Source organism: Cicer arietinum, chromosome 4, assembly GCF_000331145.2.
Source record: "Cicer arietinum cultivar CDC Frontier isolate Library 1 chromosome 4, Cicar.CDCFrontier_v2.0, whole genome shotgun sequence".
Taxonomy (NCBI): domain Eukaryota; kingdom Viridiplantae; phylum Streptophyta; class Magnoliopsida; order Fabales; family Fabaceae; genus Cicer; species Cicer arietinum.
Genome location: NC_021163.2, coordinates 5,962,685 through 5,979,888, shown reverse-complemented (window position 1 = coordinate 5,979,888; position 17,204 = coordinate 5,962,685). Strand labels below are relative to the sequence as shown.

Here is a 17,204-nt window from a genome sequence, read left to right as displayed (position 1 = left end):
AAATTGTAATTTTGTATGTAATCTGTTGTGAACCACCTACATGCTAGAATTTGCCCAAACAAGAATTATGTTAAAAATGGTGTTACTAATATTAATCATAGCTTGAAGCATGACATTAAAATAATAATCCCCACATCTCCTAGAATTCATAAGTTCAAAGATGAAAAATTGGTGGATCTATACTGGACTAAGGTAAAGTTGCAACATTCAAACTCATAAATTATATGTAAGGCATACAAGGTGTTTGTTGCATAATACACAACTTATATGGCTGGAAAGATTCTTCTGAGCTCCAGTGAAGTCCTATTACTACGATATATTTACCAGATGTGATCACTTCCATTACAGAAACTTGTTGAACTCATTATTCAAGTCTTTGAAATCGATAAAGGTGATTTTCCAGAACCTTCTGATATCGCTGCAGGATCGGAGGACCGGGTGGCAGTTTCATCTGCTCCTTCCAAATTTGTTTCACTAAAGCTTCTTTTCTTTGATGGAGTAATCAAATTTGTATTTTCATTTTCTTTCTGCTTCCCTTTACCTTTTTCTTTTCTGCTGTCAGCCTCCTTATCGGGTTGTGGCTCTCCATTTAGAAGCGGAAATAAAGGAGGTTCCTGGCCACTCAATCGGCAAAACACGCTTTCAACTGTTTCACTTATCTCTTTTCCTAAGCCATTGTTGTCTAAAATTAAATCCCAAACTGATTTTGAAGCTTTCTCGAGTACAGAAGCTCTGCATGAAATAGATATGGATATCAGGAAAAGCCAGGAAATCGGCGGAGTTGCAACAAAAACTAAATAAATTGATAGTTGTGAAGATGAAATCTAATCAGGACTAATGACTTCAAACAAGTCTTCTATGACCCAGACTCACATAAAGCATCTAGGAGAAAATACAATGAAATAGACACTCAAGATTAAAAAAAAAAAAACAGATGGAAAATGGTATAATAGAATAATTTTATGCAGTGCACTCATTTTTTTGGTGACCACGTGGCTAAGGACCCAGAAAAACAATTCAGAACTAGCAAGGCGGACACAAGCCACAAAAATTAAAAGGTATTACCATACGAAGAAGCAACTACAGAGTTAACCCCTATTTCAGTACATAATGAAGATATAAATGTTGTCACCAAGATTTTCTGAATAATTTGGACATCAATGAAGGCCATTGATCGAAGAAAGTGACATCGAGTTCACCACTAAAAAAACCAACATTAATTTAGTTCCTTAATCCTATGGTATGTACATAATAACAACTTTCATGTCACTTTTCATGATGATAGCAATAAGGTGATGGCAAAATTCTTTGAAAGACCAAAGTAACAACACATGTGTCTTCGGAGGACTGGAATGTGATTTATAATCATATGCAGCAAGTTAACTGTTCATCCTACTTTGGCCATTTATCCATGATTATTAGAAATTCAGGATAAGTCTATTTCACAGGATATGATTTGTAATCAACTAGAGGTTCTACTTAGACTACTTTATATAACGAGGTTTAATGGTTGTAAAAGAATATAAATAAAAAATTTCTAGATAAAAGAAGGGTTTCCAATCCTTCTTTTCGCGAGGTTCTAAGAAACCTAGATACAAGATTTGACGCAACCTAGATACGACAACAGAAATTGATATTTATAAATATAAACATAAATGCATAATATTTGCAAAGAGACATACTCACATAAATGAACAACAGAGAAAATAACTAGCAACAACTTTGTCGCATCTGTTGTGTATATTTATAAATTATAAATATTATGTTTGCCGTTCACATTACTAATGTTTTCATTGGCGCAGTGGTTAAGCCAATTCATGTGCAAAACCGGTCACACGATTGATTCCTGGTGAGACATATTTTGCATTTCCATTTAATGCCACTTACTCTTGGGAAATAATTGCTGCCAAAATAACAAAATACAAAGTTTGTTCGGAAGTATTACGAATATGACCCACAATAAACTTTATAATCTATACTCAACATTAATTTTAGCTCCCTCGGTGAAATCGGTCAAGCTCCACCATTGATCCTTCAGAATTTCAGCAAGATGGTTAAGGGGATGAAAAAATTATTGACGGGAGGTTTGGAACTGTACTCCATTCTATGAGATAGAAGTAGATAGGCAAACAGAAATCAATAGGAAAGAATAAACTATATATTTTAAACAAAATCTGGCTTTACTTCTGATAGTGCATAATCGAGACAACGATCCTTGATTTGATCAGCCAAGACATTACGTGGTCAAAGGAATATGCCGTGCAGGATCAGGCATGGAAAACCAGTAATAATAGAGAATATTTGTACTGTGGATAATTTCATAGAGAATAAACTTTTAAGTCTTCAAACTCTTTCAAAACATTCCAGAAATGATCGCATTGAGTTTATCAGATTTCCTCTCTTTCATTCAAAACTTTAAAAGTAATAAACTGTAACCACTTAAAGGATAAAGGATTTACAAATTTTGGGAGAGCAAATTGGGAGTTTGGACAGAATTTCAAGATCTTCAAATATTCACACTATACTTTTATATGGGGCAAGAGATTACAAGGTAAACCCAAGAACTTGATAATGAGATTTTTGTTTTAGTGATGTGAAATTTCTGCAAGACAAAAATGGCTAATTATAACTATATGTATCATGGGAGTTGTTCATGCAAATGTAGCACTGTGGCAGATTTACTGCATATTATATTTAACTCTTCTAGTTTCATTCCATTTGCCTCAAGTTAGAAAGTTGTGATTAGACTTATCGTAGGTACCTATATTTCATCATCTATGTTTCATATGGTCGGGTTGAATTGAACAACTGAAACAGCAAACACTTTAAAGAATAGCCCAACATGCAACAGCCACGGCGAAAAAAATGATACTCTTCAAGTTCCTTAGGAAGGACTCAAAATTTAATCCAAACTTAAATGTAAGCAAATGTATCACTTACTCAAGTTCTTGACGAAGCGCATCAAATAGCTCTCTTTTAGTCTGTTTCTCAGCACCAGGGGTGTTCAGAACTTTACTCTGTTCAGCCATCTTTATAGTAGTACTCTTCAGTTCCTCCTGCAAGAAAAAAAAAATACCACAAACTTATCACGATAAACTTTACTGAAATTTAAGAACTTGTAAACCAATCACACCAAAGTTCAAATTAAATAGAAGAAAATTAAAAGACACATCAAACTAGTATCATTATAATTTATATAAATTTAATTTCAAACTCGGAAATTAGAAGAAATAAAAATAAAATAGAAAACGGAAGGTAGAAACTACGTTGGCTTTGAGCTGGTTGATGATCTTCAATCTGAGGGCATCAATTGTGCCGTCGTTCATAAGAGATTCCAACACATCTTCGGGAGTGATTACCGAAGAAGAAGCCATGAGTAATAGAAGTAAGTGTCGAAGTCTATTCGATTTTGCGCGGAACCGAATAAGTAAAAATACGGAAGAATTTCGATATTGGATTGTATCGTTGGATAGAGACAAATGAAGGTTTTGAAAACGCAGTGATTAGCGGTCGTATTGATGGGTGGAGTGTGAGTTTGAGGAAACGGGAAGTTAGTTAGGAAACCCTAATGCGGTGAAGGAAGGAAGAAGACGATAGCGGGGGAAAAACAATATGGTCCGTCACACACCTGGCACTCAGCCACTCCTGCCCCCGTCTCATAAATTTATGCACTCACTTTTTTTCTTTTTTCTTTTTTATAAGAAATGGGACAATGGTTATTTCGAGTTTATATTTTTTTTATTTAAAACTCTTAATTATATCCTTTCAAATTTATATACCGCGATATAAATTTATATATCTCAATTTTTATATATGAAAATTTGTCAAACGCCAGTCCTCGGTATAAAAAAAAAAAAAAAAAACCACATTTGTAGCATGGGGTTTTTAAAAAAAAAAAAACTTTTAAACTTCTACTTTCGTAAGATAACATATATTGTCATTTTATGAAACTTTGTCAAACGCCAGTCCCCGGTATAAAAAAAAAAAAAAAAAAACGACATTTGTAGCATGGAGTTTATAAATAAATAAAATTCAAAAAGTTAAGATATGGGATGATCTGTGAAATTTATTTGATGAAAAAGTAAGGGTTTGTTTTCTTATAAAATATATCATATTTGGTTTTTTATTTTTTAATTAATGATCTTTTAAATATTTTTTATTAATATTTTAAATCAATTTATGTATATTAATTGAATTTTTAATATTTTTTAAAAAAAATATTTAAAATATATAAGAACTATCCTTATGAATTTTTATAATTTTTCAACAAAAATATGAATTAAATATAAATTTATAAACACTGAGAACTTAAAAAATCATATTTAATTCATTTTTTAATAATATATTTTAAATTTTTGTATGAGATATTTTTATAATATTATAAATATGTATTTAAAAATTCACAAATGCATATGAATTATTTTAAAAATAAAAACTAAAATTATTAATAATTTTACTAAATTTTTATTACAAACTCTAAAATAGCTCAAAATTAGATTTATCTTTAAGTTTTCACATGTCTTTGTTGATATTGATATAATGAGGTTTGTTGTTGTCGTGCAAAAATTATATTTTATTGCATAATCACAATTTATTATTAGTCAATAAGATGAGTTGAGTGCAATTCTTCCAAATCCAAAATATATGTATAATAACTCACTTATTCAATCCGAATATCTTAATTTTTTGAGTTAAATAAACTTTTAATTTTTATGAATATATCATATTAGTCATTAAATTTTTTTTCAAACATTAATTCTTCAAAAAAAATTTAAAAAAACTATTTTTATAGATACTTTAGAATAAAAAATCATTTATTTAATTAATATAATTGATTTTGTATAATATTTATTTTTAATTAATAATTAAATTAATTAATTTAATATCTGTTGACAAGTTATAAGTTTTAGATAATATTTATTATTTTTAAATTTAAAAATGTTAATATATGAGATCTTTTTAATAAATAAAAATTTATTTAAAGACATTTTATTAAATAAACATTTATTTATTATTAGAGATCTAAAACACTTGTTTGAGTACCCTTACTCCTGAGATAGCCACATATGCCTATCTAGTTTACTTGAAAGTAGACAAATAATATCAAGACATTTTTTTGAAAAGAATTATATTAAGACTTTAGTTCACGTGACAATGTCAATGAATGAGTAATTTGCATCGGACTAAGGGTGAGAAATTTAAGATAGAAAAGGAGATATTTTAAGGCTTTAGATCCTTTTAAAAATAATCTCTTATCTCCGCTCTTAAATAATTTATGTTCAATTTTGAAGTGTATTTTTTTGTTTTCTTTTTCTAAAAATAAGAAATTAAATAAATATTTAAGAAAGAACGTGAGGGAAAGACACTCATGTACAATAATCGCGTACAAAAATACTTGGAAAAAAAATGAAGAAATTCATCCATGCTAGTTAGTGACATTCATATTGTGAATGGTGTTGTGAGGGGTGTGAAAATGATGTTTGGTGGGTGTAGGTAGCAAGCCCCAAAGTAGTACTAAAGGGGTAAATAAGCTTGGTCCAGTCATAAACCCGTGCAAGGTGCCACCCATCGTCCCCGCCGCCGTAGCCATGTTACCGTCACGGCAAGCCAAACAATCACATCTTCCCGAAACTACCCCCACCGTTGCGGAGAACTACCCAGTACCATTATCCCCTCAACTTCCAGCAATCTCAAAAGAAATCGAACTAAACAGAGCCAAAATCGCTTCAACAAACTCACAACTCTTCTCTCTCTCAAAAATCCACATTATATACGAAGACGAATGGCTCCTCGTAGTTAACAAACCCAACGGAATCTACTGCGACAGCGTCCTTACCTCTCTTCAATCACAGCAAACCCTACCATCAGAGCTTCATCTTGCTAATCGACTCGATCGCGACACAAGTGGCATTATGGTAATTACAAAATCACACAAAGTTGCTTCCAAGCTTGTCAAAGCCTTCACCGATCACAAAGTTCAGAAAACGTACATCGCTCGCTGCACCGGTTCTATTCCTAATTGGGAAACGATAACCGTTAGATCCGGTCACGGTAGGTCGAAATTCGGCGCGTGGAGAGTTTACGCTTTTTCCGATTCCGGTCGCGTGTTACCGGGTGGTTCGGTTGTTCGTTCCATGGAAACTTCGTTTGAGGTGCTATCCGTTAACGGTAATGGAAATTTTAGGGATGTTTCTGAGTCGGAGTTTGAAGGGAGTAGTAGTTTGGTAGTTGAAGAAAAATCGGTGAAATTGGACGGTGGTGATGATGAGAATGAGAATCATCACGAGATAGTTGTGAGAGCGTATCCTAGGAGTGGAAGAACGCATCAAATTCGTTTGCATTGTCAATATTTAGGGATTTCAATAATAGGTGATGTGAAATATGAGGGTGTTTATGAATGGAAAGGTGAGATTCATCATGGTCATCATCTTCATGCGGAAACGTTGTCATTTGATCACCCTGTTACTGGTATTCACCTTATGCTGCGTGCACCCCTCCCACAATGGGTGAACCAGGTGCTGCAACGTTAACACATTCGAAGTCCGTTGCAACCTTCATGTTATCTTTCATTTTCACTTTGATTGTAATTACATAATAGCTCTGGTATTGAAAATTAATTTATTTACTGTGAGTTAGTGGTGCTTTTAATTTTGGGAAGCTGATGCTTGTATTTTTTATCGGTGACCATATTAATTAGGGAAGCTGAATTCATTTATACACGGTGGATTGAAAAACAATCCGAATTGAAGCGACTAATATCTTACTTTTTAATCATAACTGCTAGTTGTTCTTATTGTCGGGATATATCTGTTAAGATCAAATCCGTCGTTGAAAACAACCAGTTTTGTATCCCCACTTGTTATTCTGCCTTTTCTATAACACATTTTCAACTGTGGCATATTGAAATAGGGATTTTGAGTGAAGCTCTTACTCATTCTGATACGCGTGGCTGCATTAATTGGAATTGTGTTTTCTTTGCTTCAATGACTTTTAGTTTCGAGGGTCCGTTGTTTGCTTCTAATCATACTGATTAATAAGAGATTCAAGATCGGAGAATGGTGTTTAGGATCTTGAAGTTAGCATTAACTTTGCTTAAATTCAGCATGCCAATTCTGTTGGGAAAAGGGTCTTGAAGTTAGCATTAACTTTGCTTAAATTCAGCATGCCAATTCTGTTGGGAATTTCTTCCTGCTTCCCAATTTTTAAGTTTATGATTGGATTTAGCTATGGTACTAGCAAAGTAAGACTTAGTCTCTTTTGACATGTTACCAGGAGCTACTTCGTAGCTTTTAACCGAGTAAGTATAGGTAGGTACATGGGAGTATTTGGTGCAATAATTTTCCTCTCGAAAGGATTTAGTATCAAAAGTGAACCTTGCATTAATATAAGACAGTGTCTTTATAAAATGTAAACCAGCACATGCTAATGTCACCTTTAGTACTGTGTTGCCTTCTTGTTTGGTGCTCTAACCTCTGTCCTCTTTGGTTTTCGTGGGATCAAGATAGCAGCGACCTACTACGTCAATGTTAGACCAAATCTTAATGCCGCAAAGAGATAAAGAAAGGCTTTTTTTGTTGCTTTTCGCTCTTGTGCACTGCAAATGGCCTGTTGGTTGGTGCTTAGATGGAAAGCAGAAAAGGCATCAAAACAGTGAACTCCCATTATAAGAAACTCATTGTACTGTCTTTTTAGCCCGTCCTATAGGCAGGTACCTGGTATTACCGTTCTTGCGGTATCATTGTTTTTTAACTCAGTATCCTAGTATGTTTCCTTCATGTCTTTGTTTTTGTTTGAGTTTGAGCTTCTTAACAATAGATATGTTGCAATAGTCCTTCAAGGTACGGATAATGTTAGATTGAAAGTATTTTTTCGGTTCTGACAATTAGGGATGGGAATCGGTCAAGCCAGATCAGATTTTGAAAGATCTGAGTTTGACCTACGATTAATTTTTTAGGTCTGACTGTACTACTTTGTGGCATGTTGAAAGTTAGTTTTCTATGTATGTTTTGTAATTCTATAAGAACCAACATTAGAAGAAACAATAAAATTACTACCAACATAAACATAATATATATAATCAAAGTAACGAGTAATGTGAATCTTGTCTTTACATAAAAAAATTATTTCTCAATATTAAATGGAGTTTATGATCATATAAATGAAAAATTAATCATTTTATGCAAATTATCGATAAACTAAAATAAAGAGCTTCCAAAAAAAAAATGGAAGTTTGTTACGACTCTTACGAACAACAATAACGTTAACATTCATAAACAATATCATATTTGGGAGAGTAAAATAGAAGATTTTTTTTTTTTTTTTAAGAATAGTAGAAAGATTTCAATCATGTTTAAGTTTTGTCTTTTTTAACTTTGGAGCTATGATGCTAGACATCCAAATTTGTGGGGTAAGTTTGACAAAAATATTTTTTAAAAGCTACATATAATATACTGAATCAATCACATAATAAAATTTTGAATGAACGAAAAAGTTGTTTCCTATAAAACAACAAAAATACTAAACTCAAAATGGCAATTTTAGTAGCCAAATGTGATATGCCAGCGAAAATTTATTGAAAAATCAATTCATAGTCTAATTACCGATTCAAATGTCCATTCATTATATTTGCCTTTTATTTCCTTATATTTCCTAATGATTATTAATTCCAATTTTCATTTATTATATTTCTTTTTAACTTTTTAGAAATTCATTAATTTTGTTCTAATAATAATTATAATTGTTTCTAATTATTTATATAATTCATTTTATTAATTTCACTACATTTAATGAATTTTGTTGACATCCATTTTATTATTATTTGTTGACTGGAAAAAATTAATTAATAATTTGATAATTTATTATTTTATTTTTTTCACGAGCACATATGAGGAGGTCTATAGTGCAAAGACTAACTAGTAAGTATCTTTTTAGATTTATTCTTGATGGAATATGTCTGAACTATTTATAATATAGATATAGATAATAAATTAAAATAATCGATACATTTTTTATTTTCTTAGTCGAAAACTAATTTGTTTTTTCAAAGTCAAATTTTATGTTATTCTTTCTAACGTAAAAGACTGCATTTTAACATTGATTTTAAGGTGTGATTGGAACACCAGAAAAATAGTTGACAAAAGGATTCAATTTTCTGTTTTCCTGTATTACCCTCACTGCTTTTGAAAAAAAAATGTAGAGGTCCACCCATTAATTTTAGGTAAATTGATATTGAGTTGAATGTTTTTTTTTTGCATTTCTTGCCCAACAACAAATTATTATAGTTATACAAATAGTGTTGCACATTTTGACCGTAACAGTACAAATAAACCGGAAAAATAACAAATAAATTAAAGTATGCGATGCTTAAAAATTCAGTTTAATAGGCAAAATAAAATAATGAGTTGTTTTTATGATAAAAATATAATTGATAAAAATGTTTTGATTTAAAAATATTAGATTAATAAAATTAGTTTAAATCAATTGAAATAATGTAGAAATTAATAAATTGACTTTTTCTATTATGGGATATTAAGGTGCTTTCAAAATAATAATATTTTTTATATTATTATCTATCAAATTAACATTTCTCTCTCTTATGTTTCACTTCGCTTTTTCTTATATCAAACAATACCTTAAGGATCTGATTAAAAGTGGAGAGAAAAATGAGAATAGAGAAATAGGTGAGAGATGGTGTGAAAAGATAGAAAAGAGAATAAATATATTGAATTTGATATGTTAAAATTCGGGGAACGACGGATTTGGGGTGATGATATCTATTTCGCATCAGCAAGTAATATTAATGTAATTTTTAAATTTTATATACATATACATATTGAATATACTTAATATTTTTTTAAATATTAATTATAAGATATATGATTTTTAAATATATATGAGTGTGGGCGAAGAAATTCAAACTTCGTTGTAGTGGAGATTGATGCCTAAATTTTACATCCGCTATAAAACAGGATCGGATGTAGATTTTCTGTTGAGTGCGGGGTGAAAGAGGTAAAATTCGCCCTCACCTTACCTCGTTGTACTTGTCGTGCTTAATGTTGATTGAAATAAGATAAATATAGAATAAATAAGTGTTTTAAAATTACTAAAATACCCCTATTTTAAAAACTTCAATCAAAATTAATTTAATTTTATATAAATTAATTTAATTAGTGATTCAACTTTTTTAGGGGAATAATTCAATTTATTAATTGGGTTAATTTTAACAATGTCCAATTTTAATTAATGAAGATTATTATTATAATTTAATTAATTAAATCAACTCACAAATATCGTTCAAATTGTCAAATTAACAAGTATATGTTTGTTTACCATTTCACATCCCCGACTCCATAAATTTATTTATATAATAATACTAGTAATATTAATTAATTATTATTTAAAGAATCAAATCCTCTCCCTAAACTATAATAATTTCAACTTTTTTTATATTACTTTTTTCTTCTTCTACGAAGACGATACAAAGTAATTTCTGAGTATAAAAAACAGTTATCTTTTTGTGTTAGCCATAAAAGCTGTGTTCGATATGTTAGGTACAAGGCAATTTCCGTGGAACTATTGTTTGCAGCAAGACAAGGGCATAAATTGGAAAAATGAAAGTGTGGAGTTTTCTTTGCTGTTTAGCGATGAAGAAAAAGTGTGTGGGGTTCTCGTCAATTTAATCTCTCTCTGCTACTTCTTTAGCATTCCAAACAAGTGAAATGATCTATGTCTTCTCACTTTCTCTCGTCTCTCTTTCTCTCTTTTCCATCTCTCTCAAAACAAACAGACTCTAAATTTACTTTCTTTTCTCACATTATCTTGTCTTTCCACATTATCTTATATATTTTTTCACCTATTTTATCTCTTCACTTTCTCTCCACACCGAATCACATTACAAAAACTTAAAACTTTAATTTTTTACGTAATATTTTGTTAAAAATTTATGACTGATTTCAATGAAGTGCGAAGAAAATTAATATTAAAATTGATAGAGTTCAATAAAGTGTGAAGAAAAATTGATATTAAAATTGATGGAATAAAAAGATCAGTGTGAGATACAATTTATATATTTTTTTTTCCTTGCAAAAGCAATAACAATTTACATATTGATTCTAAAATAGCTGATATAACCAATTAAAAACTAATAATAATTACTTGGAACTAAGATATCCCAAATGGTTTATCCACCAAAAATATTATCACATTGATTATTTTTTAATTAAATTTTTTAATTAATATTATATACATCACTTTCAGTTTAATATTTTTTATTTTTTATTAATAATGATGATGAATGCACCGATAATAATAAAAAAAAAATTCTCTTAACTTAAAAATGATATTCTAATAAAAGTATTATGATCTCATTAATTGACTATATACTCTTTTTAATATGCATAAAATAGTCTATTGAATTAGTGTGAGAAAGAGATATTACTTCATAGAACACTCAAATCATAAATAATTTGGCCCATTAAAATGACTCATAGATTGGATAGGACAACCTTTGGGCTTTCCTTAAGGCTATCCACCTTTTTGAGGCTGGATCTATAACCTAAATTTCTCTATTTTCTATAAAATAAAATTATCGTCGTCAGTATTCTTCGATAACTTTAGTCATGAAATTGTGTTCTTTTTCCTTCGGCTTTATTTTATTTTATCTTTAATAAAAGATTTGTTTTTTAAAAAACCTATTATTTTTTTTTATCTTTATTAAAAGATTGGTTTTTAAAAAAATCAATAGTTTCAAGATTAAATTCATAGTTGCTATAAAAAAAATTAAATTAATAGTTTATTTTTATTATTAACCCTTTCATATTGCTTTAGAGCCAAATGTTCACAATGTTTTTTTTCACTCAAAGGTTTGCATTGTTAGAATAAGATATATCCATTTTTTGTAATTTTTTCTAAAATCTGCAAAATTGGAATGTGGGTTAGACCACTAGTTGGTCAATGGTATCATCAACGGCGAACTTATGTATAACAATATAGCGGTATGGCCCTTCCAAACATTTTAGATTTTCTTTCTTCAGTACTAAATATAAATTAGTGTTGTGATTTTTCTTTTGTTTACTTCAAATCCTACACGTAAAAAAAAAATAAAAAAATAGAGTACAATAGGACGAATAGATTGAAGAAGACCGGTTCTTTAAATTATAAATGTCCGACTCGTAAAAATAAATTGATATTTCTTTTTCGCGATTTTTATTTTACTATACTCATATATAATAGTAATTATTTCACGACCAGCATTACAAAACTAATTAATTATTTTATGCTATTCAAGTAAGTGATAGTTTATCTATAGTAAAATATAAGAAAATATAAAATGTACATAATTTAAGAATATTAGTAAACATCATTTAACATTTTTATATAATATAAGTAATTATAATTTGTAAACTATTATTTCTCTTCACTTAATTTTTCCTACGGTCATTTATTTCATGAGAATCTCAATTAAAGGGTATTTAGGAAGTGATAATATTGACCGAGGAGGAATCAAATAATAGAGATGTAACATTTGTGTAAATACTACACCATCCAATAATAACTATATATAGTATATTTATTTAAAATTTGTTTATATTTTACTCAATCAAATATATATTTTTCTTATATTTCAGTCTAAAGAGAGTATACATTATGATAATTAAGTAAATAAAATTTCAAACTTATTTATGATGAAAATTTAAAACAAGTTTAGATACACAAGTTATCTTTTTAAATGATTATTGACATGTTCAATAATATTATCTTTTTAGTTAAAATTAATATATTTACAGTCCTTCTTACTCCTAAATTCTAGGTCTGTCCATGATATCATGTCAAATATTTTTATTGTATATAAGAGTATAAGAGAAAGAGATAGTCGAAATAATAAAAAAAATAGATATATTTAATTTAAATTTTATATTAAATTATTACATTTATTTTTGTTGACTTAATTGTCTTTTATATATAAAATTTGAGTTAGTAATATTTTTGAAAATGATAGTTGATGGGTCCTAAACACTTTTAGGAGGGGCGAGCCTTAAACTTAAAAGACACCAAACTTTTTCTTTCTATTTCTCTTATTATTTTCCTCTCTCATTATGATTATATTATTTTTCTTTCATCACTTACTTCTCTTCACTCACAAAATCCGTTGATGCAATTACTACAACACAATAACAGATAAATTAACTTCGGTTGAAGGTAGACATAAGGAAGAAGGTTATGAGAGGAATTTTTTGTAATTTATGTGTTTGATTCATTTTTTAGAAAGATAAGAGGAGGTGAGCATAATTTCTCTTGAATCTATTTTTGCTATCCAAAATTAGGAGATTCAATCATGTAGTTAATTAAAAAAACTTGTAAATGATCCAAATTTCTTTCATTTCATTTGAACCAAACATATTTTTAATTAAAGTATGAAAAAAAGCTAACACGCACATGTTAATAAACGAAATTTTATTTTTAATCACGTAACAAAAATTACATATTCTAACCCCTATAAAATTATTATCCAAAAAATTTTAGTACTCAATATTTTTTAAATAAACTCAAATGTTGATTTTTATGTCTATGTTTTAAGAATTTTTATCTTGAATATGTTACATTAAAAAATTAAAATTTAATTTATTCCAAGTTAAAAAATCTATATTTTTGTGAATGAACTTTTAATAGTTTTATAAAAATATTTATAAAAAAAACATTCAACAATTTTAAAAAGTTGATGTTTCGTAATTTTAGCCACACCCTACAATTATACTCCTACCCCATTTTAATAAAAATCTCATCTTACCCTTCTATTGTTATAAATAATTTAAAAAGGAAAAATCACCCTTTTTTTTAAATCTAAAATAATACAAACTAGAAGACTTTTGAAAATTTTAAAAAATTTATAGAATTTCTAGATATATTAAATCTATTTAATTTATTTTTATATTTTTGTCAACAAAATATATAATTTTTTTATATTTCAATCCAAAGAGAGTATATTATGATAATTATGTAAATAAAATTTCAATCTTATTTAGGATGAAAATCTAAAACCGATTTAGATACACAATTTATCTTTTTAAACAATTATTGAAATGTTTAATAATATTACCTTTTCGGTTAAACTTTAAGTACATTTACAGCCCCTAGCCCTAACATCTAGTTCCGCCCATGAGTATCATGCCACATATTTTTATTGTATACAAGAGTATAAGAGAAATAGAGAGTTGAGACAACAAAAAATAGATATATTTTGTTTAAAATTTGTATCAAATTACTATGTTAATTTATAAAATTTGAGGTAGTAGTATTTTAGCAAATGATAGTTGATGGGCCCCAAACACTTTGAGGAATGGCGAGCCCTAAACTTAAAGACACAAAACTTTTTCTTTCTATTTATTTCATTATTTTCCTATTTTATTATCATCAATATTATTTTTCTTTCATCATTTTTCTCTCCTCGCTCGCAAAATCCGATGATGCATTCCACTACAACACAATATATGAATCAAATTCAGTTGATGGTAGATGGAAGCCGGAGGGTATGAGAGGAAAATTTTGTAATTTATATGTTTGGTTATAAGAGAAGATGGACATATTTTCTCTTCAAACTATTTTGGTTATAAGAGAAGGTGAACATATTTTCTCTTGAAACTATTTTTGTTACTCAAAATTTGGAGATTCGGTCCTGGAATTAACTAAAAAATTTATAAATAATTCAAAATTTATTTTATTCCATTTGAACCAAACATATTTTTAATAAAAATACGAAAAATGCTAACTCGCATATATTAATAAACTAAATATGACAAATGTATCTTCAAATCTGTGTGGTCAATTTCTCAAGTATTTGAAAATGGTTATTTTTCAATAAAAAAATCACTATTCTTTTATTTTTCAAACACATGCTAGTATGATCCTTAAAAATATTTTTCCTCTCTTCATCTTTTTTGAATGAAACATATTTTTGTATTTCTCTCTTCTCTTTTTCATATAAAATAAAAATTCATATAAATTAAAAAATTAATGTATTTAATTTAAATTTTGAAATAACTCAATTTATTAATAAATATTTGAGAAACATGGGGTTAGTTTTTCTATGCTACAAAAATCACTTTGATAACTTTGAAAACACTCAAAAGTATATGTGACATTTGAATGAATTTTTCACGGTTTACACTTTACTATGATACATAAACAAATATTTTTAAAAGATTTGTCACACTAATTGGATACACTTTACTGGATACACAAATAGAGATTAAGGATTTCTATAATATTTTAAAGTGACTATAAAGTTTGCTTCAACGACCCTGTGACATTTGAATGAATTTAACACTGTTTTCTCGGTGTTGTCATGATACACAAACAAAAACTTTTAAAGGATTAATAATGGTTTACACCTCTCATGTTATGGATACACACACAAAAATAGACTAAGGATTTTGCCAACGACATATTTATAGCCTTCGCCTTGTAACCAATCCCTATCCTTTACAAAATTGTAATTATTATTATGAGTTGGTTATAAATAGTTAAAAGAATTGTTGAATTTAAATGATTTGTTGGTTGTGTATTCATAAAAAGGATGGTTGCACTACAATAAAATAACGTTTTTTTACTTGGTGTTATTATATATTTTTTCTTCAGTTGTATCTTATTTTATCTTTAATAAAAAATTGGTTTCTTTTAAAAAATATCTACAGTTTAAAGATTAGATTAATCGTTGCTATGAAAAAAATTTAAATTAATAGTTTTTTTTTTTAAGTGTGAGTTAGACTACTAGTTGGTCAATGATATAATGCTAGATATTTTTTGTTAATGTATATTGTATTACATTTGTGTATTATTATCTCAAATTATATTGTATAGAATGTTACAAAAGAAAAAGAAAGTTGAGACAATGAAAAATAGATATGTTTACTATAAAATTTGTATTAAATTATTATATTTTAATAAATGATAGTTCTGGAATACACTTTTAGAATTAACGACTATTTATATCACCAATATTAACATCGACCGTCATTTACAACTACCTATGTCTCCAATATTAATATCCACTATCATTTTTGTTAATAGTATGTATGTGTTCATTTGCAACTTTATTTTACTATTAGAAAATATATTTGGGGTTTGATTCACCCAATGCCTTCTATAAAATTTGTATTAAATTATTATATTTTAATAAATGATAATCCTGGAATACACTTTTAGAATTAACGACTATTTATATCACCAATATTAATATCGACCGTCATTTACAACTACCTATGTCCCCAATATTAATATCCACTATCATTTTTGTTAATAGTATGTATGTGTTCATTTGCAACTTTAATTTACTATTAGAAAATATATTTGGGGTTTGATTCACCCAATGCCTTCTATATTTTTAGATATGTATATCAAATTTATATCTTATTAGAAAATTAAGTGAATATACAATTTTATGCGGCTATTTATAAAAGTTAAGGTATGTGATATATAATAAATATATAATACATAAATATAATAAGGTTCGAATTCATGAATACTTTATATTTCTAACCTATATAACACAGAGTTTATTAAGTTTTTCGTCTATATAAAATTTTGAATTTTGTTTTACTCCCCATAACAAAATTTACATATTTTAGTCTCTATAAAATTATTACACAAATAGTTTTAATTCTCGTGTTTTTTATGAGTTCAAATATTGATTTTTAGGTTTATATTTTAAGAATTTTTATTTTAAATATGTGACATTAACAAAATTCAAATTTAATTTATTATAAATAAAAAAATTATGTATTTTGTACTGATAAAATTTTAATAATGTCTTAAAAAAAATCATTCAACAATTTAAAACTTGAAGTATGTTTCATTACATAAAGAAATAATAAAAAAATCAATTTATAAACGATAAAAATTTTCAAATTTTTTTCGGTACATATACAAAAATGTAAAACTAAATCATTTAAAAAATTGTTTATCGGATTTTCTGTATACAAGTGTGTTTTGGAAAAACTTAATTTCAAATTTTTTGATATATAACTATTTTTCAAAGAATAAAAAACAATAAAATAAAATCAATTTATAAATCAGAAATTTTTTCGCTACATACTAAAAAATTTAAAACTAAATCATTTAAAAAATTGTTTATCAAATTTTCTATACACAAGTATGTTTCAAAAAATTTAAATTTTGATTTTTTTAAAAAAACAAAAAAACTATAGAAA

The 17,204-nt window shown here is 27.8% G+C and overlaps 2 protein-coding genes across 2 annotated transcripts; one reads left to right on the top strand and one right to left on the bottom strand.

The window, feature by feature from the left end:
• Positions 1–65: 65 nt before the first annotated feature.
• On the bottom strand, positions 66–3,706 carry LOC101511218 (uncharacterized). The gene is made up of 3 exons (XM_004495605.4): positions 3,267–3,706; positions 2,941–3,056; positions 66–732 (listed from the first exon to the last, which is right to left on the bottom strand). Exons 1-3 carry the CDS (start codon positions 3,372–3,374, stop codon positions 369–371), a joined length of 588 nt encoding a protein of 195 aa, XP_004495662.1. The 5' UTR covers positions 3,375–3,706; the 3' UTR covers positions 66–368.
• A 1,636-nt stretch (positions 3,707–5,342) lies between these two features.
• LOC101511535 (RNA pseudouridine synthase 1) lies at positions 5,343–6,769 on the top strand. Its single transcript, XM_004495606.4, has one exon. It carries the CDS (start codon positions 5,589–5,591, stop codon positions 6,528–6,530), a length of 942 nt encoding a protein of 313 aa, XP_004495663.1. The 5' UTR covers positions 5,343–5,588; the 3' UTR covers positions 6,531–6,769.
• The last annotated feature ends 10,435 nt before the right edge of the window (positions 6,770–17,204 follow it).